The sequence below is a fragment of the Artemia franciscana genome, chromosome 2, assembly GCF_032884065.1.
Source record: "Artemia franciscana chromosome 2, ASM3288406v1, whole genome shotgun sequence".
Lineage (NCBI taxonomy): Eukaryota > Metazoa > Arthropoda > Branchiopoda > Anostraca > Artemiidae > Artemia > Artemia franciscana.
This window is the reverse complement of record NC_088864.1, coordinates 27,891,203-27,915,251: the sequence shown is the minus strand read 5'-3', so window position 1 is coordinate 27,915,251 and position 24,049 is coordinate 27,891,203. Positions and strand designations below refer to the sequence as shown.

At 35.2% G+C, this 24,049-nt stretch overlaps 2 protein-coding genes across 2 annotated transcripts in view; both read right to left on the bottom strand.

The window, feature by feature from the left end:
- LOC136039534 (homeobox protein CDX-1-like) overlaps window positions 1-19,638 on the bottom strand; it is a 41,042-nt gene extending 21,404 nt beyond the window's left edge. The window contains exon 1 of the mRNA XM_065723341.1: window positions 18,984-19,638. Within this exon, the coding sequence (XP_065579413.1) occupies window positions 18,984-19,590 (607 nt within the window). The 5' untranslated portion in view covers window positions 19,591-19,638. The remainder of the gene's footprint in view (window positions 1-18,983) is intronic.
- The window catches only part of LOC136039563 (large ribosomal subunit protein eL24-like), a 126,417-nt gene that overhangs the window by 58,094 nt on the left and 44,274 nt on the right, over window positions 1-24,049 (bottom strand). The gene's annotated exons all lie outside the window — the stretch shown is intronic.

Here is a 24,049-nt window from a genome sequence, read left to right as displayed (position 1 = left end):
CACAATCCACTCGGCTAGGACGTGATTCCTGGTGATTAAGCCAGTGTATTATTTGCATTTTGCACGCTCTTAAAACGCTGGAAGAAGGCGTTACGTCTCTCTAGGCTTTAAATGGCAATTTTTTTTAGATTATCACCTAAATCGCTCAAATTCTTTACGTAAGATTGAAGAATTTGTCTAAAAATACCATTAAAGGGTCTAAGGTTCTGAACTATTCAAGCGAAAGTAACAAAGAGTGAACTCTCGATATTGTCGTGCAAGTCACCTGGTCAGGGAGTTTTTTTTTTTTTTTTTTTTTTTAACTGATTTCTAAAATCAATAAGCTCCAATCTGATACCCTAATTGTTTTTCTCATCCGGAGGGATTGAAACTTGTCATAGATATTGCTGTGAACACGCAAAGTTAAGTTGATCAAGCACTTCGGAACGGAATTCTCAAGACCTTCAATCAGAAGAAAATCAGAAGAGTAAACAAGCTGGGTTTGTGAATATTTAATTAAGAAAAAAAAAGATTAAAGAGATTTTTAGGATTCCCTAAAAATGTTGGCTAATCATTCGTTGCCATTCGGCTTACCAAGGTCAACGTCACTTTAAAAACATTAGACATGATGAAGAGGCTCCATATATCCAATTCGTTCAATCATCTTAATCTTTATTTGCAGACCAAGTAAACAAATGGCCCTTCTCAAATTTGGAATCAGGGTAACCCTTTATTTGAGTAATGTGAGGATAACACTTGTAATTTGGTCAATATAAACATTCACAATAAGGGAACATAAGTTATTGAGCAAACATGTGTATGACAAATGACCAGATACCAAATAATCATTTCAATGTCCCATAGGATAGAGCTGGATCTACTAATGCTACTCGTACAGTCATAATAAACTCCTTGTTAATGGAAATTCTCACATGTTTGCCAGAGTATCAAGTGGTCCATCTTAAATTGTCTTGTCATTTTCTTATGAAATTAAATAAAAAAAAAATATTTTTTTTTAGCTGAAAGTAAGGAGCGACATTAAAACTTAAAACGAACAGAAATTACTCCGTATATGAATTGGGTTCCCCTCCGCAATCCCTCGCTCTTTACGCTAAAGCTTTTAATTGTTTTAAAAAGTAGAACTGTGGTAAAGAGTCAAACTTTAGCGTAAAGAGCGAGGGATTGCGGAGGGGACAACCCATTTCATATACGGAGTAATTTCTGTTCGTTTTAAGTTTTAATGTCGCTCCTTACTTTCAGCTAAAAAAATTAGTTTTTTTTATTTAATTTCTGAACGTTTTTGAATTAATGCAAGTTTGGTTTTGGCTCTCCGCACATAAATTATTAAAATGAAATTTGTATATTAATTTTTTTTTGGCTAAATGGCTTTCTCTTAGTTTTGATCAGACGATTTTGAGAAATAAGGGGTCGAGAAGGAGGTCTAATTGCCCTCCAATTTTTCGGTTACTCAAAAAGGCAACTATAACTTTTAATTTTTAACGAACGTTTTTATTAGTAAAAAATATACGTAACTTAAGAATTAACTTACGCAACAAACTTTCATAACCTTATATTTTTATTATGTATACGAGGGGGTTTGTACCCTCGTTAATACCTCGCTCTTTACACTAAATCGTAAGTTTTGTCCCAATTCTTTAAGAATGACCCCTGAATCAGAAAGGCCGTAGAATAAATAGTTGAAATTACTAAAAATACTTTAGCATAAAGAGCGAGGTATTTATCTCCTCCTAAATACCTAGCTCTATATGCTAAAGTATTATTAGAACCCCTCATATTCGTAATAATATCTGTTCGTTTTAAGTTTCAATGCTACTCCTTCCTTTCATTTGAAGAAAGTTTTCATGTTTATTTTTCATTGTTTTCTTATAGTAATGCTAGAAAATCCTGCGCCCTTTTCATTGAATTTTTCTTCCCCCATGACAGATTCCTCCAAGGGAAGATCCTCCAACATAGCCCCCTCTCCTCAGCCCCACCCCCAAACAAAATAAAATCCCCCAGAAAACGTCTGTACACTTCCCAATAACCATTACTATATGTAAACACTGGTCAAGTTTGCAACTTGCAGCCCCTCTCCCAGAGATTGTGGGGGAGCAAGTCATCCCCAAAGACATAGTTATTATGGTTTTCGACTATGCTGAACAAAATGGCTATCTCAAAATTTTGATCCGTTGACTTTGGGAAAAAATGAGCGTGGGAGGGGGCCTAGATGCCCTCCAATTTTTTGGTTTCTTAAAAAGGGCACTAGAACTTTTCATTTCCGTTAGAATGAGCCCTCTTGCGACATTCTAGGACCACTTGGTCGATACGATGTCCCCTGGGAAAAAGAAAAAACAAACAAATAAACACGCACCCGTGATTTGTCTTCTAGAAAAAAATACAAAATCCCACATTTTTGTAGATAAGAGCTTGAAACTTCTACTGTAGGGTTCCTTGATACGCTAAATCTGATGGTGTTATTTTCGTTAAGATCCCACGACTTTTAGGGGTGTTTTCCCCTATTTTCTTAAATAAGGCAAATTTTCTCAGGCTCGTAACTTTTGATGGGTAAGACTAAACTTGATGAAACTTATATATATAAAATCAGCATTAAAATGCGATTCTTTTGATGTAGCTATTGATATCAAAATTAAATTTTTTAGAGTTTTGGTTACTATTGAGCTGGGTCGCTCCTTACTACAGTTCATTACCACGAACTGTTTGACTTCAAGTTGTGCTGTGTTAGTTATAAAAGAACTGTTTGACTTCAAGCTGTGCTGTGTTAGTTGTTCTCTGCTGTGTTAGTTGTAAAAGACTTATCTGACCTTTTATGGCTCGTAATTTAACCTGAATTTAAAACACGCTAGACATCTATTAAAAGATTTTATATACATAAATCTATATATGCTATGGTATATATATATATATATATATATATATATATATATATATATATATATATATATATATATATATATATATATATATATATATATATATATATATATATATGCGTACATTATTAGAAATAGAACCTCTTTTTATACACTGTTTGAACTCAGTCACTCATTATGATTATCTAAAGTATTTTGTTAGTTGTTCTTGCCGAGCAAATCTAAACTTGTGTCATCAGAATTAATTTATTCATTTGGTCCTTTTTAGAAAACCCAGAAGGCACACAAGCTAAAAAAGAAACAGTCAAGATCCAAGAGGTGGGACAATCATCGACTAAACCATTAAATGATGAGCACACAAGTTGTGACATAAAATAGCAAGAATAAAGCTCCTGTGCATTCATTTCTTGATAGTTTTTAGGTATATGAAAGTAATCGAGGATTTTATTTACATTGTTCATTGGTTAGACGTGAATAACGACGAAGACCACACTGCCTTTCCATCACAAACACCAAAAACAAGAAGAACAATAGGTAATTTTTAAGACAGTGGGAAACAAATTAGAATGAATGTTTGGGCCCTATGTCCAAGGGCCGTCCTCAGCAATACAAATAAGAAAAAACTAATTTACGAGAGGATAAAACCAATAAAACTAAAATGAACAATATTCATTCTAATTTGTTTCCACTGTCTTAAAAAATTCCCTGTTGTTCTTCTTGTTTTTGGTGTTTGTGTTCATTGGTTGAGAAACGCCTCATGTAAAATTAGCCCAAGATTCTTAACAGAATCCGATGACAGGTAATAAAACATTTTCACTTGTATTTCAATTCCTTTAAAATCTTTATAGCAATATTTCTTAGGGAGAGAGAAGATTCATAACAATCTTTGCATTTGCTAAATTTGCGAAGAATTCTATAGGATGAAGGCCAGTACTGCGCCTAGACTCGTGTTAATAATACAGTCAAGCTTCCAATGTACTGCCGCAGTTAGATCAGGTTAAGATTATCAAACTGTTCATGACAAGGAACTCTAATTAAGGAGCGACTAGGCTCAATAATAAGAGAAACTCTAAAAAAAATAGAATTTTTAAATCAAAAGATAGATCGAAAGAATCAGCTTATTATGCCAAATACAAATATATATAATTCGTCGAGTTTAGTATTCCCCACCAAAAACTACGGGCCTGAGAAAAATTGCCAAAAAGGGGGAAGCACCACCAAAAGTCAAGGAATCCTAATGAAAATATCACCATAAGATTCAGCATATCAGAGGACCCTACTGTAGAAGCTTAAAGCTTCCATATACAAAAATTTGGAAATTTCCATTTCTGCCAGATGCAAGATCACGAATACGAGTTTAATTGTTTTTTTTTGTTATGTTTTTCCCCAGGGTGATCATATCGAAATCATAGTCCTACAAGATCGGGAGCGGTGATTGAAACGGAAATTAAAAGTTGTAGTGCCCTTTTGACGTGACCAAAAATATTGGAACAACTAGTCCCCTTTCTCGTCCCTTTTCCGCAAAGTTAACCGATCAAAATTTTGATAGTTATTTGTTTTAGCATAGTTAAAAGATCCAATAACTATGTCATTAGGGTTAACATGACCCCCCCCCCCAGTCTATGGTGAGAGAACTGTAAGTTATGACATTTATCCATTGTTTTCGCATAGTATTTGTTATTGGTAAGCATACAAACGGTTTCGGAGGGGGGGGCAAGGGCTGTGTCTCACGTAGGTTTCCATAGGGAGAATTTTCCATGGGAAGGAAAATTTCTGGGGTGAATTTTCGAGGGGAAATCTTACACAAGGGGATTTGACAGAATTCCTATACGAAATTCTTTTTATTTGTCTTACTTTGTATTTGCCAACTCAATTTTGCACGTGGAGATGTTCTGGGGGAATTATATGGGGACAATTTTCAGCATGTTTGGATTTCCGCGGAAAAATTCCAGGGAAGGGAGGTTTCCGGAGTAATTGAGAAAGTTAATAGAAATTAAAGTCTTTTCCAAATAAAATTATGCTAAGGAGAATTTTTCAGGCTGAATCGTCCGCAGGAAATTTTATGAAGAGGGGGATTTTCAACTAGGATGGAACTGCCCGGAGGGACTTCTGTCTGGGGGGGGGGTGTATTTTACTTGGGATGAACTTTCCACTGAGGAGTTTTCAGTTAGGGAAGGGAATTTTTCACGAAGGGTGAGCCAGATTTACCGGCATTATTTAAAAAGAATCATAAATTAAATAAATAAACAAGAATTTTCAACTGAAAGTAATGAGCAACAGCAAAACTCAAAAACGAACAGAAATTGTTCTGTATATGAAGGGGTTTCCCACTATGAATATCTTGCTCTTTACGCTGTAATTTGATTTTTTGCCCCAATTTTTTTTTAAGAACGGCTCCTGAAACACAAGAGTCGTTTAATTGGAATAGGAAGCTATTTTAAAAGTTTTATAAACCTTTGCATAAAGAGCAAGATATTTAGGGGGGGCAATCCCTTCATTTACGGAATAATCTCTGTTTGTTCTGAGTTTTAATGTTGCTCCTTATTTTCGGTTTGAAAACTTACGTTTTTTTTATTGAATTTCAGGTAGATCCATCTCATTTAGTGAAAACTTAAACTTTCCAATATATGTTCAAAAATATATCTGCATAGCATTTGCCAAATTATCTGAAATATGAACATTAAGACCCTTACACCTCCAGATATTCAATAATTATGTCTTTTTTTCCTTCTTATATAACTAAGAAGCACAAATAAAATAATTTGCCTGGAAAGGTCCAGATTTAAATTCAAATAATAAGCATAACGTTGAACTATGAAAAACCGATTTGTTTTTGGCTTATTACGCAATTAAATAAAAAAAACAAGTTTTTTTAACTGAAAGTAAGGAGCGACATTAAAACTTAAAACGACCAGAAATTACTTCGTATATGAAAGAGGCTGCTTCCTCATCAACGCCCCGCTCTTTACGCTAAAGTTTGACTCTCTCTCAATTCTTCTTTTTAAAACAGTAAAAAACTTTCTGGACGTTTTTGAATCAATGCATGTTTTGATTTTGGCTCTCCGCAGAGGAATAATTAAAACAAAATTTGCATTTTTTTTTGGCTAAATGGCATTTATCATAATTTTGATTGAATGATTTTGAGAAAAAAAGAGCGGGAGAGGAAGCCTAGTTGCCCTCCGATTTTTTGGTTAATTAAAAAGGCAACTAGAATTTTTAATTTTTTACGAATATTTTTATTAGTAAAAGGTTTACGTAACTTATAAATTAGCTTACGTAAAGAACTTTTGTATTCTCATATTTTTATTACATATATGAGGGGGTTCGCCCCCTTGTCAGATCCTCGCTCTTTACACTAAAGCTAAAATTTTGTCCCAATTCATAAAGAATGACCCCAGAATCACAAAAGCCGTAGAATAAATAGTTGAAATTACTAAATACTTTAGCGTAAAGAGCGAGGTATTAGGAGGAGGTGAGCCCCTCAAATGGGTAATAATTTCTGTTTGTTTTAAGTTTTAATGCTGCTCCTTACTTCCAGCTGAAAGAACTTTTTCATATTTATTTTTTCATTTTTTTTTTTAATAATGCTAGTAAATCCTGCGCTCCCTTCATGGATATTTTCTTCCCCCATGACAAACTATCGATGGAAAGTTCCCCCAGCATATCCCCCTCTTCCCAACCCCTCCCCCAACCAAAAAAATCCTCCTGAAAATGCCTGTACACTTCCCAATAACCATTACTACATGTAAGCACTGGTCAAAGTTTGTAACTTGTTGCCCCTCCCACGGGGACTGTGGGGGAGTAAGTCGTCCCCAAAGACATAGTTATAAGGTTTTTCGACTACTCTGAATAAAATGGCTATCTCAGAATTTTGATCTGTTGACTTTGGTAAAATAATTAGCGTGGGAGGGGGCCTAGGTGCCCTCCAATTTTTTTGGTCACTTAAAAAGGGCACTAGAACTTTTCATTTCCGTTAGAATGAGCCCTCTTGCAACATTCTAGGACAACTGGGTCGATACGATCACCCCTGGGAAAAAGAAAAAGAAAACAAAAAAAACAAAAAAACAAATAAACACGCATCCGTGATCTGCCTTCTGGCAAAAAATACAAAATTCCACATTTTTGTAGATAGGAGCTTGAAACTTCTACAGTAGGGTTCTCTGATACGCTGAATCTGATGGTGTGATTTTCGTCAAGATTCTATGACTTCTAGGGGGTGTTTCCCCCTATATTCTAAAATAGCGCAAATTTTCTCAGGCTCGTAACTTTTGATGGGTAAGACTAAACTTGATGAAACTTATATATTTAAAATCAGCATTAAAATGCGATTCTTTTTATGTATGTATTGGTATCAAAATTCCATTTTTTAGAGTTTTGGTTACTATTGAGCCGGGTCGCTCCTTACTACAGTTCGTTACCACGAACTGTTTGATAGTTTTTCTTGCTTTTCTGTCATTTTTATTATTTAAACCTTTTCCACTCTTCGAGATATACCAAAATCATGTTCTAAAATGTTAAAAAAACAACTTATATTTGCATTCAATCTAAATTTGTAATATATCGTCAGAACTTTGCAAAATAAGAACTTTGAACTTATTTTGAACAAATAAGAACAAATAAAGAACTTTGTAAAAACAAAATATTTTGTTTTTACAAAATAACGCTTGCATTTTATATTCTATATGGGGAAGTGCATATGTAAACTCAATAGAGGGATAACCCTTCCTATCATTTAACAAACCCTATTTGCTAACAAATCAAAAACAAAATCTGAATTTCCAATTTTTCCTGTCACTATTGTAAAAACCTCTCTAATCCCACTTTGGCAATTACTGTCCCCATATGTTTATGGGGATCAAAACTATATTGACAACAGCCAACAATTAATTATTTCGGAAGGATTTTTAGCGCTTGCTTTGACAATAGACGACTACCGAAAACAGCAAGAGCCTAAAGAGATCTAAAGTATAAACTATTCAGGAGGCCACATAATAGAGACTGTGTGTAGGTTAAGAACGAAGATTTAACAACTTCTCAAGGACGATGGTTGCAGATTCAACCTTGTTTACTGTATTTTTTATGGGCTTGTTCACGCTTAATTTTTTGCCAGCATACGCCATGTTAAAAAAGAAAAGAAATCGTCCTGCGTCACAACAATTCGAGTCTTTTTCTGCTTGTTTTAAAGCCACATCGGATTTACCGCAACTTTTGATGTTTCTGGTGTTGCCTAAAGCGGGTTCGATTTTATATTTGTAAGTTTGGAGGGAGACTAAAAGGTTTAATTCCTAGTTTTTTCTAGAATCATGTAATCAGAGTTTTTTCTATCTTGCTTTCAGTCGGCAATACTGAGGATGAGTGGTGAAAGTGAGAATCGGCAGATAAAAATAAAGCTCCTTTTAATCAAAATACTTCCCAATACAAAGATTTCAAGAAAAAAGAAAAGTTAGATTTTTACATATTCGTTAAGTAGTTTTATTTTGTTTTTATTCCTATAAGAGAATTTATGCTTAAGAGAATATTCATTGTTTCAAAATAATCAATAACGAGAATAATTTGATGAAAATAAATAATCTAATTAATTTCGGTATGTTTCTTCTTGTAAACAGTAATGAAACATAATTTGTGGAACATATCACTGCGTCCCCGACCATAAATTTCGTTCGCAAACTGTACATCTGAAACTTTTCTCCTGGACATAGTTGATGACGTCCAGGCGTTCAGAAAGGACTGAAACGCCCAGAAGGTGTATGTATATACTATAAGTTCGGCCCATGAAAGAACGGTGTGCTTAAGGCACTCATTCACAATGAAATTTTTCTAGCGGCAAGATATTAAAACTCGCATAAGATAATATCTAAAATTGGTTAAAGTTATTGCTTGGGATCAGATTTTACTGTTCACGTAGGATATTTTTATGGTACTTTGTATTAACCAAGTGACATATAGTGATTGCAAATTCTGTCGGTTGGTCGGTCTGTCTGTCTGTCCTGGTTTTGCTAGTTTAGGCACTTCCAGATAAGCTAGGACGACGAAATTTGGCAGGCGTATCAGGAACTAGACCAGATTAAATTAATAATAGTCGTTCCCCCGATTCGACCATCTGGGGGGGGGGGAGTTGGGGACGGTTGATTCGGAAAAATTTGAAAAAATGAAATATTTTTAGCTTACGAACGGGTGATCGGACCTTAGTGAAATTTGATATTTAGATGGATATCGTGTCTCAGAGCACTTGTTTTAAATCCCGAACTGGATCTGGTCACATTGGCGGGAGTTGGGGGGAGCCTAAAATCTTGGAAAACGCTCAGAGTGGAGGGACCGGGATGAAACTTGGTGGGAAAAATAAGCACAAGTCCTAGATACGTGATTGACATAACTAGAACGGATCCGCTCTCTTTGGGGGAGTTGGGGGGAGTGTTAATTCTGAAAATTAGAAAAAAAATTAGATATTTTTACTTACGAAGGAGTGATCGGATCTTAATGAAATTGCATATTTAGAAGGACCTCGTAACTCAGATCTCTTATTTAAAATCCCCACCGAATCCAGTGTCATTGGGGGGAGTTGAGGGGGAGCACCGGAAATCTTGGGAATGGCTTTGAGTGGAGGGATCGGGATGAAACTTGGTGGGAAACATAAAGCAAATCCTAAATACGTGATTGAAATAACCGGAATGGATCCACTCTCTTTGGGGGAGTTGGGTGGGGGGGGGGTAATTGAGTAAAATTAGAAAATATGAGGCATTTGTAACTTACGAACGGGTGATCAGATCTTAACGAAATTTGATATTTAGAAGGATTTTGTGCTTCAGAGCTATTATTTTAAATGACGGCCAGATCCAGTGACATTGAGGGGAGTTGGAGGGGGAAACTTGAAATCTTGGAAAACGTGAAAATTGAGATTTCTTTATCTTACGAATGGGTGATCCGATCTTAATGAAACTTAATATGTAGAAATGTCTTATGTCTCAGATGCTCTGTTTTCATTTCGAATTGGATCCAGGGGTATAGGAGGTTGGAAGGGGGAAGAAATCTTGGAAACCGGAAATCTTGGAAAATACTTAGAGTGGAGCGATCGGGATGAAACTTGATGGGAAGAATAAGCACAAGTTCTAGATACGTGATTGACATAATTGGGACTGATTCGCTCTCTTTGGGGGAGTTGGGTGGCGGTTAATTCGGAAAAATTAGAAAAATTTAGGTATTTTTAACTTAAGAACGGGTGACTAGATCTTAACCAAATGTGATATATAGAAGGAACTTATGTTTCAGAGCTCTTATTTTAAATTCCGACCAGATATTTTCACATTGGGGGAGCTGGATCGGGAAACCAGAAATGTTGGAAAACGCTTAGAGTGGAGAGATCGGGATGAAACTTGGTGGATAGGATAAGCAAATGTCGTAGATACGTGATTGACGTAACCAGACTGGATCCGCTCTCTTTGTGGGAGTTTGGGTGGGGGTTTCAGTGCTTTGGCGAGTTTGGTGCTTCTGGATGTGCTAGGACGATGAAAATTGGTAGACGTGTCAAGGACCTGCACAAATTGACTTGAGAAAGTTGTTTTCCCCAATTCGACCGTCTGGGGGGGGGGTTGAAAGGAGAGAAAAAATTAGAAAAAATGAGATACTTTAAACGTACGAGTGGGTCATTGTATCTTAATGAATTTTGATATTTAAAAGGACCCTGTGTCTCAGAGCTCGTATTTTAAATCCCGACCGGCATTAAGCCTCTGATTTTCCTTTTAAATCAATCTGTTGATTCTTAGAAGTTTGCAAGAGCTCATGCCATATGAGGTCTTGGCTCTTCCGACCTTGTCACAAGTTCCATATGAGCTCTTAACTTTTGTTTTAAATAACGATTGAGTAGTTCTGACTAGTTTTTACAGGAAGTTTTCGTCATAGAATTTTTAAGTTTAAATTCTCGGTTTATCACACTTCCGATCTTCGGTGGCAAAGCTATGGAAATGTGTCCAATGTAATTCAGAAGATTATACAATATAATTTTGATACTCGTTCATATATTTCAAGTAAAAAAGTAAATAAAGATCATGAATGATTTTTGCATGAATCAACTGCATATTGCATAAATACAATAAAAATATCATCTTATTACCTCCTCCCCGAGAATATCAAAAGCTATATTAATATTTAAAAACAAAGTATTAAATGAAAAAAATGAGTGTTTCTTGCTTAGTTCTAAATTTCTTACCGAGGAGTAGCCAACATTTTGAACAATTTGGCCAACCTATGATCTTTCTAAATTTGAACCACTGATGATCATAGTGCATTGCTTAAGCTACGCTTGATTGGGATATTGAACTATATAGTTGAAAAGGGGCAAACTCTGAAGATAATTTTGACAGCCTGATTTGCGCTTTTACCAATAACCTCAGCAAGGTAGCATACATAGATAGCCTACAATTGCATTACAGTTTCAAGTAAATTTATACAAAACCTGGAAAAACCATGCTAGATCTCCCATGCTTTCCCAAAGAGCACTCACGGCGCTGCTTCAGAGATATGTTCCTTCGTTTGAAAGTAAGGCGGACCAAGAGGACACGAGTAGAAGAATATCCAAGAGTGCATCTTGGTTCGATTTGCTAGAGCTATTTGAAGTCGGGGCTGATCACATTAAGGTGATATTCGATGCCACATCTATTTATATATACCTTAAAATTTCGGCCATTCAAAAATAACAGTTACTAAACTTTTGGGCAAAACTGTGTCCATTTGCCTTGCCATTTTAAAGGTGAATATGTTAGCCGATATACCGTGATAATGCTAAAGCTGTAAAAACACGAATGATTTATAATTGTGAAGAGATTCAAATTAACCAAAAACTTAATTTATTACTTTTTAATAAACTTTTTCTCCCCAATAGTTAACACTAATAGCATCCATGGAATGAGGCCACTGCCGATATTTACCAGTAAAATTAGAAACGTAACTGCATTGCACAAGAACAATATTGACAAGAGTAGGAAAAAAAAATACAAAAATTGAAACAACCTAAAAAAAAGTTATAAAAAAAAATTCTAAAAAAAATTCTCATAATACAGCCTCGTATGAAACACCAAAAATAAACTAAGTCGAAGCTCTTTTTGAAACCTCCAGCAGCCTATTTAACAATAACATTAATAGTTTATTCTATGGCCGAGCTGCCATTAAAAAATCTAATATATTCCCCCAAACTTCCCAAAATTTTTGATGCTTATTCCCCGAATTTAGAACTGTGAATGAAAACACGGATTCTACCATAGAGCAAAACTTCTTAGATTTTCGAGGGGTGTAAAGGTACAACTGATTTTAAAGTTAATAATTTGTTCTTTCATATACAAAGTTTCTTGGGAAACGTGTAATTATTTTGTTTCTAAAAAGAATTCTCAGAATATGGTTCAGTACGCCGGCCAGCTGTGCTAAAGTAATAGAATATAAATAAAATCAAAGAATGGATTTACGTTTTTTCCAGGTCCTCATTTAAGGATACACATGTTCGAAATGATTTTCAATTATAATGACAGCACCAATTATTGTCATCATGACCTAGAAATTAGGCAGGATATTAGGGGGGGGGCAAAATAGGCAGTGCTGTAGCCCCACTGAACCCTATCGTTCCGCTGCAGCTTCAATGACTTTAATAAGTTAGATAGAAAACCTTTTTTGTGCTTTTTTAAACTCTCGTAACCTTCTCGGCTTTTAGCATTACAAATTTAAGGTAATGCAGCCGAAAGTTACATTTTTTTGGGGGGAGGGGGGGTTCAAATCGAAAAGGCGCATACAGTAGCTATGTAAGATGAAAATGTATGAAATTATAGGAGAAACTGTAAACATATCTGTAATTTAAGGGAATCGGACCAGGAACGTGAGCAGAGGAGTCTTAGCACCCTGAAATACTAAATTTTATTAAATGTATAGGCATTTCTTATTAAAACTACCAAATTTTTTATTTTGACCCCCCCTCCCTGAATTTTTTTTTTATCCCCCCGGAAAAAACTTCCGTATAAGTGCCTGATTCGGGCCCAAATGCTCCCTGTCATGCTCGCTGCAGACCATGGCTTTTATATTTCTCATTAATAGCTCAATAACTTAAATTTTCGTTATTTATTAAATGCCACGATTTGGACTCGAAAACGCCTTTAAAAAGCTTTATACCTTCGTCAGATATTATTAGCAATGCTTGTGGCTGTAAACTGCATGTACTTAAATAAAGGCGAATTTTTATTGCGTGAGTTAACCTATTGGCTACCATCTAAAATTGTTTTTATAGCAAATTGACGAATAAAAAGGTGCATTCTTCTTGATGTTTGAAATCCAAAAGTAACTTAACCATCAAGCTTTAATTGTTTTATCTACTAGGAGATTTCTATCTAAGTATTAATGGAGCATTGGATGTCTAGTCTTAGAACATCCGTCACAGGGAAACTCAAAGCATCTACCGAGTGGATAATTTTTGACGCACTCCCAAGCGAGACATCAAGATTGTTCTTTCGGTCTGTCGGCAAACCTTTCGGGAGTTACTTTCTGTCAAAGCTAAACTGTAGTTGGGCTGCAATCCCTAAACGAGATTAATGAAGCACCGCCATCAGCGGATCCAACCAGGCTTGTCGGAAGGGTGACAAAGTGGGTGCTACCCGTGCTAAGCGCAAGTAGAAACAAATAAAACTGCCTAATTTTTAGCAGGATGGCCAGACGATTTATATCCAAAGATTAAGCGCCCGAAAATGGTCTGTAAAAGTGCTGAGCAGGAAAACTTTGCTATAAATAATTCAATTAAGTTTTTTTTTGCATATTACCCTATTTAACACCTGAGGGATTCTGGCGGTTGGTTAGAATTTTAGATTTTGTATATCCGAATGCGTTCTTTTTTCGTCTTTCAGTTTTGTTTCCAGTCTTTTAACCGAAGATATTATGATCCTTCAAATGTGATGTTTCGTAAGCTACACATCTTTTGCTTAAAAATGAAGTTTTTTTCACATTATAAAACTTAGGCCTATATTCAAAATTTCTAAGACTGTATAAACCAAAGGAAGTAAATATAAGCATTTACTACAAATATAAATCATATTTCCGTAACATGTAATGCTGCAAAATTAATTTAATGTATTAAGCGAAAATGGTAAAAAGGTATTAATCAAGGGGGAAATCCCGGTAAGTTTTCCGACTAAGTGACTAATAACACAGCTGAGAAATACATATATCTTTAGAATCAGAATGTTATCCTAAATCGGAATATAAAATTTATTTGAGTGCGAAATGAGCTTAATTTTCCCCCCTAGTGTGCAAATATGTTCTCAATTTGTATACATGCAATGCATTTTGCATTATTTTGACGAACTATAATATCAGTTCGATAAAACAATGACTTAAGGAGAACTCAGTGCATATTTACAACCCAGGGCATACATTTGAACATTAGGGGAGAAAGGGGTAAAGTTCCTTTCCGACGTAAATGATTGTCATATTTGAATCCAGGACAGAATTCCGATTTTAAAGGCAAATCTATTTCTTAGCTATCTTATTTGTGAATTACTTAGAAAACTTACCGAAATTACTTGTTCGGCAGTAGAACTACCAATACCGTAGCATTACGTAAATTATAAGAAGTAATTTGAACTATCAGTCAATAGTATGTTGATTGATATTCAATGCAACATTTTACTGTTTAAAGAAGACTGGAGCTGAACATTTTAAATGGCAAGGATATCAAACTAAAGACATTTTTGTCCCACGGTCCCTTTCCCCGAAAAACGGCATCGGATTCACACTCCAAAACCATGATTATCTAGGATTTTTCTTTTTTGATCATTCCAGAATCATAAAGTCGCTAAGACATTTCCATATTTTTGTGAGTGTCGCCATTGTTAAACTGTGAAAAAAAGCGTTAAATCTTAGCAACGATTAAAATTCTTTAGATTTACAACACCTCCAAAGGAAAGCTACACCTTTATAAGCTGATTAATACCATCAGGGGTGTCGTTGGGGGGGGGCAAGAAGGGGTAGTTACCCCTTATTGATTTGCAGAAAAATTATTATATAGCCCATGCCTCTTGACTATCCTGATATGGACCCCTCTTGCCCCCAATAAAAATGCTGGAGCCACGCCCTGAATGCCACACTTTATCAGCTCAATATTGCTGGTTTTCACCTACGTTTCCTTTTTTTTTAATTTGGTAAGTGTAACTAGAAATAAGCGCATACAGAGGTAGTTTTCAATAAAAATTGAATTGTTGATTTTTCCTAATTTTCTTAGATACATAATTAAAATAATCAATTTCATCTTCACTGTCCTTGGTAATTCCAACATATTCCAGTATACCAAAGTGAGTTTTACAGAATGAATAGCCTAAGCATTTTTTCGTTATGGGGATTCACACCACCAGCAGAATTTCAAGAACACCTTTGGATTATGAGTTCTTCCAACGGCTGGTGCAATTTAGATAATATATGTAATCATAGTAGAATGCTGTTTCATATTTAAGGAACTATACCACAAGTAAACAGATTTATGGAACTAAGATTTGCCATAAATTGTTCTTTCAGTTTTAGTTTTTTCTGACAAAAACAATAATGATGTAGCCTACGTTTATTTGTGAAAGAAACTAATAGTAAAACTGAGACCCTGCTGTACCCCCTGTGCTGACTAATTGTCATGCAATATTTTGCCTAATAGCGATCTGTCGATGCTATCTTGTTCGCTTCCATTTTAATTTCCCATCTATTCCCTACGGCACTGTTTTATTTCCCCCTAATCAACCGCTAGGGAAGCGTTACACTGACAATGACTGCGAATTACGTTTGATATATTTACAGATATCTCCAAAACGGTCCATTCCTTCCTCAAAATGGACAAGGAAGGCTGCTTTGAGCAAGTAAAGTTAAAAAGTAGTTACAATTGAATATTTCTATATTAGAAACAGTCGGCTGACAACTTTCAGTGTCCAAGATAATCTGGATTGAAAAATCAAGCAAAGAGAAAGTCGCATCTGTTTATATGCAAATATCGACATCACAATTCAGGTGTTTTCAAGAAAGGTTCCACCACTTTGCACACGAAAGAAGTTTGGTTACACGAAATTCGTGCGATCATTCTGAATCTCCCTCTATATTTCATAGGAATGATGAAACCGCGACGGAAGAAATTGGAAAACGAAACTTTGGAGGCAGACCAACCATCAAGCATATTTATAGGCTTGAGCCCAAACATGATTTTGGTTCCACGACTACCAGACATACGACACACTTCAGACACGTACGCAGGAATTTTTTTCGGGGGGGGGGGGGGGGCAAAACCTTCGAAATAGCAGATATAGAGAAGCAATTTTTTTATTCAGTAATGCAAAAAGCACGTATATGGGAAAATACAGATTAACTTTAATCTGTATTATTGTAGCGGATGGGGGGAAGAAGACTGAAGCCTCAAAAGTGCGTTTTAGGCTCAGGTTATGTTCATAGCGATTTAGAACCAGTGATTAATCTATTATATTCCACTGAAAGCGAAATTTTAGGGTTAACTTTGCAATATGGATGCTGTGGGGGGTTGTTCTTCTATTTCAAAAACGTATATTTTAATGAAAAATGATAGTTTCCAAAATTGATCCATTAAAAGCTTTAGTTTATCCTGAAAAGGGGGGACGAACGCCCTAATAATCAAGGATAATTCTATTTTGCTGTGGAAAGCAAACTCTCTTTACGGGAAAAAAATAACAGTACAATTGCTAATTTCTTCAAAGAGGGTGCAAAGTTAGACAGAAAATGGGTTAATAATTGGGCAGCGACTTGACTGGATAATTGAATGCTGTAAAACCCCCAAAAAAGGTTTCACACATGTATCTAGATTCTTAATAAATCTCCTACTTTTGCCAGAAATCCCAAGAAACCATGGGGAAATTAAACATTTCACAACATTTCGGGGGGGGGGCGAAGGCCCCCCTGCGTACGTGCCAGACACGCTTACATTAATTTTGGTATAAACATGAATATCTGACAACTATGTTAGCTGCACACATTATTGCTAAGGATGTTAAAGAAACGTAAAATTATCAAGTGGTGCTCTAAGTTGCAGATGATAAAACCAAAAAACTTTAAATCGTATAGGCTACAATAATTTGTTTTAGCCATTAGAATTAGGATGATTTTCAAAGCCTCAATCAACGCAAGTGGTAAGCGTCTTGAGCGTGTTCCCGGCAGGATAAAAACTTGATAGCGTTAAAAAGAAATTAATTGTTCTTTCGAGATGAGAACAAATTAACAGCTGGAGCGATAAACGATGAAACTATCTTCGGATTAAATTTTGTATTTAATTTAGTGCATTAATTTCTGTAAAATGATCATCAGCTTGAGGAAAAGGAAGGCAAATGACCAGTCCTATGAGATTTACTAAGTATTAGGGCATTAGCAGTCATATAATCCATATTTTTCCCCAGCTCATTAAAATAACTCATAATTTAACAGTTATTATAATGTCTATTAAGGTATTAGTTAATAAACCCTTTCAGGTTCTCTTTTAATTCACATTAAATTTGAAGTAAATACAAATTAAACAGTCTCCTTGTCACTACAGTTACAAAGCAGAATGATTTAAAATGCAGTCTCCTATTATTAGGATAATTTAGAATATTGCAAAAATCTGGCTGAAAAATTGAACTTTGTCGGCATTTGACAAATTTTATGCTTAGGCGCGGGGTCTAGCTCCAGAATTTTTATTGGGAGGGGGCAAGAAGGGTCCATATCCGGATAGCCAAGGGTAACGGGATATGCAATAATTTTTCTCTCCAAATTATTGGGAGAGGGCAACTCTCCCAATAATATATATATATATATATATATATATATATTTCTCTCCCAAATATATATATATATATATATATATATTGTATATATATATATATATATATATTATATATATATATATATATTGTATAATAATATATTATATATTGTATAATATATGTTAGGTACAATTATTCTGCATATTATGAAGCAAGAATTGTTTTCTAACTTCCCACTGTCTAAATAATTTACCCCTTCCCTTAATATGCAAATCTATAGCCCAAATTAAATATTTCGCATCTATTCTGTCACTTGCTTTGTTTATACACACTAAGCTGAAAGAAACTAACAAAGAAACCGATTTATTCTCGAGTTTTACCCGGCTTAAACTCGAGTGAGTGGCGTATAATATCCAAGTGCCAATATTTATTCACCAACATCAAAAGGAGATGCATCTGTTTTTTCTATTTTATCTCCGAATAAGGCAATTTTCAATAATATACCCCCAGAAAAGTATTTTTCTAAATCTAGGGGGGGGCACTTGGCTTTTTGATCCAATCAAAGCCAATCTATGATATCCCGCATTTATAAGTGACTTATATATTATTCTGGGGATTGAGGAAAACCTGTCCAAATACACAAAAATTACAAATGCATAGAAAAGAACATCAACATAAAAAATAGCAATCTAATATTTAAAATGTGATTGGTTTCAAAGGTTTACTTGGGTAAGACAAACATCTAACAGCCTTAGGGAGCTTAGAAGCAGGACGGCAATAGCTTATTTATAAACATGGTTATTCCGCGGGGGGGGGGGAGTTAATTAAAATTAAAACGTAATAAACAGATGATTTATAAAAATAATACTGAAGATTATAGGAAGAAACTTTTACAATCGTGATATTGGCAATGAGAAGAAGTAGGAGTAGACCAGAAGCACTTTCTCCGCATACAGACCCGTTTAGATGTAAGTGAAACAAAGTTGGGGTGAATAAAAAATCTTCCTCCTATGGCGCTAACGATGCTAAATATAGTCTACAACGTTTGAATACTATGGTTCTTCTTTAAACATGTTTTACCCCCCCCCCCCCAAAAAAAAAAAAAAAAATATAACTCGATTTTTTTGCTGTTTGGAAGAATTCCGCCAAAGGAAATAAATATCTACGTACACCCGGTGTAGCAAAAAATGCGGTGCAATTTTAAATTTCTTCCTTATGCTTTAACAGATGTTATGCTGCGACCTTTTCTTCCGCCCATGATTAGATTAAATCTATACGTCAGTTTCGCCTAATATATTTGTAATGAGAAAGTGTTAAGTTTGCATATTGACACTTTTAAGAAATTACTTACTTCCAGGCGGCATGTTACAGTGAAAACTCTGCTTTTTCATCCATTCATAAGGCGATCGGATGGAAAGGGGTCTTTGCATCATGCTAGGTGAAGCGATAGAACTAATTCCATCACTTGCTGTTACACCCGAATCTGGTGTACCATGATTAAGTCCTGGCTGATTATTTACAACTGTTACTGTCACTGAGTCATTATGTGGTATTTGCTGTAAAAACTTTTGAGCATACTGGTAATGTTCTTGGGGACTAGAATGGGCAATCTGTAATCCACCAGGGCTTGAATCTGGCGTTGGTGCCCCTTGTGAATGTCCGTCACCATTCCACTCTTGTTCATAGGTCTGTTGACGATAACACGGCTGAAAGTGGTTTTGATGCCATTCTGGGTTCGGAGGAAAGACAAATCCCTGCTGATACTCTGGAATTATATGTTCCATTCCAGGATTTACATTCACAAAATGTTGTGGGTATCCATAGTCACGTGGATATAAATACGGATGAGTCATATTTGAAGCACCTTGTCTAGCTGCTAGCATAGCGGCGGTATGCTGGTGAGATAAACTAGAACTTGTATGTGCTGGAAACATCCCCATCCCATCATACATCGACATTTCACACAACTTTCTTGGTAAAAACCACTTTACAAACTGATTTAGGAAATTAGCTTACCTCAATGACAGCTAGACCCTCCCACTAATGGTGCATGAATACAAATTTTATGATTGGCTATTGCGGAACAGCCAATCACAGAATGGCTCAGGTTCCAAGGTGCTGTCCATTTTATTATTTTAGGCTCGTCCTTCTTTATTATTCTCTGCTTCAAACTGTTCAAAATAGTGAAATGTACAATAATAATAAAGCAATCATTGCTTAGGGTTCTTACCCCATATTTAGCAGCAAGGTGTTGACACAAAATATTTTTGTGGTCATTTGACACTTTGTTAATGAGCGGATAAGGAGAGATACAAACACTACTAATTTTTTGAATCTAGCTGTTTCCGCTTGTCCGATCATTGTAAATAAGTAAAAGAAATATAAAATGATAGAAAAAGCTGCGTACTTACGATGGTGTATATATAAAAGGAGGAGTAGAACATGAACAACAAAACAGCTATGTGATTCATGCAACAATATAATGTATAATATGCGGGAGTGTATAGGTCAGAGTCGCGCCCAAGATAGTTATTACTTCTAGTAGCTAGGCCCCTTCCTGAAAAATCTTGAACACCCTACAGAAAATCGATATGACAGGACAGGAATATACGCATATTTTTTTTGGGGGGGCGAGATGGATAAAAGAAAATTTCATTGGATAATCTTTATGAGAAGGGCTCAGAAATTATGGAAAAATTGGATTTTAATGTCGAGATCCTCGGGCCCCATGTCCCACTTGATTATGTCCCTGTGATAGGAGTATATTATGGGGGAGTTTGAATTAAAAATAGGCCTATTCCTTAACATAGAAAAAAAAAGGAGAATTATTCGACAATCATAAGAGACTACTGAAAATTAATAGTGAGCGGTGAGTTTAACTTATATTATTTGCTTTTTTCCTGATCATTTCGTACAGATTATTGAAACTATGAGAGTCATGGAAAGTTAAGAGGGGGTAAGTTTGATCGTAAATTGAAAGTGCTGAAAGCTATTGAAGGACATATACCCTCCTTATTTGGCCCAAGGTTACCTAGAAGTCCACAAGGGTATCGGATATGAATTTTAGAATATTAAGCATATTCAGAAGGGTCAAAAGATCTAAAAAAATATGCATCCAAAGAAAATAACCCAAGAAACCACAGTAGAATTACCTCAAATTTTAGAATTGGCCGTTTCTTCAGAGATACATTTTAGTAGAAAAAAGATGGACAAAGAAAGTTAAAAAAAAAACAACTAAGATGAAATGTTTATTTTTTATTTATTTTGTTCTATTAATATGCTTTTATGATATTGCTATTATTAATTATATTTTCGTTTGATAGTTGAAGGGGTGTGAGTAGAGGAAGAGTCGCATTAAATTTATTGGTAATTGATGGAGGTTTGGGTTGGAAATTTAAGAAGGCAGGAGACCACGCTGTATTTAGATTTTGTATAATTGAAGAGCCCGAACTTGCGTCAATCCACAAAGAATTTTGCCAAGTCTATTTTTATATTTTCGTTTTGAAATTAAAACCCATATTGAGCTTTGAATATAAAAAGGTAAGCTCTTCGGGCCAATGAGACCGTGATGGTAGAGAGGGCGCTACTTTTGAGCCCCACTGTTCTTACAAAAGTATCTAGATCCACTTGAAGTTTGGTGGGCAGGCTTTGGGTGTAGGGTTTAGGTATCTATCTGCCAAGTTTCAAATGAATCTCAGCCCTTTCAAAGCTGTCAAATTCTCAGTAAGCAAAGTAAGAGGAAACCAATCTCAGGCAATCAACCCCAAGAAAATCTTTAAAGTCTGCAACGCTGTAGTCCCTGTTCGTTGACTCGATAACTTTGCTGCCCCGTACCTCGACCCACAGCTATTCTACCGTAGCTGTTGTCTATCCTTGCAATTGGATGACGGTACGGTATGATGGGAGGCATGAAGACAGCTCTCAAACTTCCCTGCACTAACAACACCGATCCACAATTGATGTCTCTGCAACAATCGTACTTTATGTTAACACAAATTTCTTACCCTTCAGGGTAGGGGTAAGAATTTTATTTGGAGCTAATAGTAAAAAAATCCCCCATCGTATCTCTTGAAATAAAAACACGTTGATAAGGTTGAAGGTATCCTTAAAAAACAAATAAAAAACTTTATTTCTTCAAAAGACAAAGATAAATGATCAAGTTATTTAAACAAATAAATATGCATAGGAAAAAACAGAAGGTTAAAAGATTCTATCAGTAAAAAGCTGGAATGAGACACGTCTATATTCAGGTGCCGACAGGACGACTTAAACCCTATAGAATACCAAAAATCTAAATGTATAGTCCAGGATTTTTGTTCGGGTGGGGGGCATAGGGCTTAAAAAAACTTTGAAAACACATTAATTGTTTTATATGCATTTTCTTTTTTTTATGAGTCACGCAAAAATTTCGAGGGGAAAGCGTTCAGACCCGGTGACCCCCTGAATATGACGTTGTGTATGGTTGGAAATCCATCACCCAATTTTTGATAAGAATGCTATCTAAGAAATTGCAGCATTAAACAATCTGATTTAAAATTTAGACTGAGTATTAATATTTAATTTGCAATCCAACATTATAGTTCATAAGCAGAAAAACTGTAGATAAATTTATAAGTTCTGCTAAAATTATAACTCGTCATAAAACTCTGCAAATTAAAAAACAACAGAAACAGATACAAAAAAGAACGTTTAAAGGAAAGTAAAACTAATATTAAAAGCTAAACCGACCATAAATAAAGCCAAATTCTAAGTAAACCCAAAACGAATAGAAAGTACTATGAATGAATAAACGAAGCCTGAAACAAAAAGAAATTATATAAATAACCAATGAACACTTAAAAACGAACAAAATCTACTACAAATGACATCAAAGATTCGCGGGGTAGTCCCCTCCAAAATGGCTATCAATAAACTCTTTATGCATTGAAAATGTTTGAGATTTAGTCTGATTTTTATTTAGTTTGTGTGCGAATAAAATACCGCAAAAAGGGTATTTAGTTCCAAAAACTATTGGACTAGTAGAATTTAACGGATTCAACATTTGCTGATTCTTGAAAAATAAAGCCATTGTAAACATTTGTTTTACTTTTTTTAACACCAAATGTCAATGATATTATGCAAATTACGGGCTCTGAATGTTTTAAATGCTAATCATTCGGATTTTTAAACAGGCTAAGATTCGTTTAACGAAATCTGTGTTATACCTTTTGCTTTTAAACTGAAAAAAGGAAGTATAGCTGATGACATTAGACAGGAGAAGGCAAACAATACTAAATAATAATACTTTTTGGGGGAGGGGGCAATAATACTAAAAAATATTAAATAAATCCACCAAAACACATTTCATAAATTGAATAAGAAATTCCTAGAAATTTGGGAAAGCTATGGATTTCTTGGGCTCAAGCTCGAGTTTTTCTCTGTCCCGCGTAAGTTGCTAATTTTTAATGGAATTAAGCCTATATTTGTATAAAGGCTTCGGATATTTTTTCTTTCTTTAGAATTTCCATCTCATTTTAAATAGAAGACAAACATTTTGTTTCTAATGCATGTTTTCGAAATGCTTGGGTAGACCTGACCTTACCTGCTAGAGCACGTCTACTTGCACAAAAGTTATTTCAGGCTTACGACTTCTCCCTTAAGGTGACTTTCTGAAAATTATTCAAAGACAATGAAGGACTGAATGGTGATAGTAAAGGTATCACGGTATTTTCCGCATTTATTTTTATGTGTTTGTATTTCTATTTTCGCAAAATAATATAATTATTTATCTATTACGCTGCCAAACCTTGCATTTATCAAGAACTGCAATAATGTAGTTCGCAAGTAGTGTGTGTTAATCTCGAGTTTACAAACTATGCCACATTACACACCAATAAATGAGAGGGTAGAGGGGTAGTCCTAACTCCATTATATAGGGAACACGACTCACTAAACAGGTCCCACTTCACCACCCAAATAATTGTCATATCCGCTTAATATTATGTAAAAAATATAATGTTAGCTTTTGTTCAATAGCTGGATATCAGCACATAAATATCCAGATTTTGTAGGGGGGAAGGGTTGGGCCATAAAATTGGTTGTAAAACTACAATATTTATTGAGGCTGTTGGAAAAATCGTAAGTGGGGCAGATATTGCCATAAAAATATTACCAACATCAGATCTTTCTAAAACCTTAAGTCAGGGACCCTGTGATAGATTTTAAGGATACTATTTACTGGGAGAAGCTTTTGAAGAGGGTGAAACCTCTCGATCCAAAGACTTCAAAGTAAATTTTGAACGAAATATCCCTTTTGCTGCAACTTATGATAACCGCTTTTTAATGCAGGCATCTTACTTGCTCTGTGTTTAACCCATTTGTTACATTTTGATTCGAAACATAATTTAAAGAATTTTTTAAAATATTATTAGTTTCTAG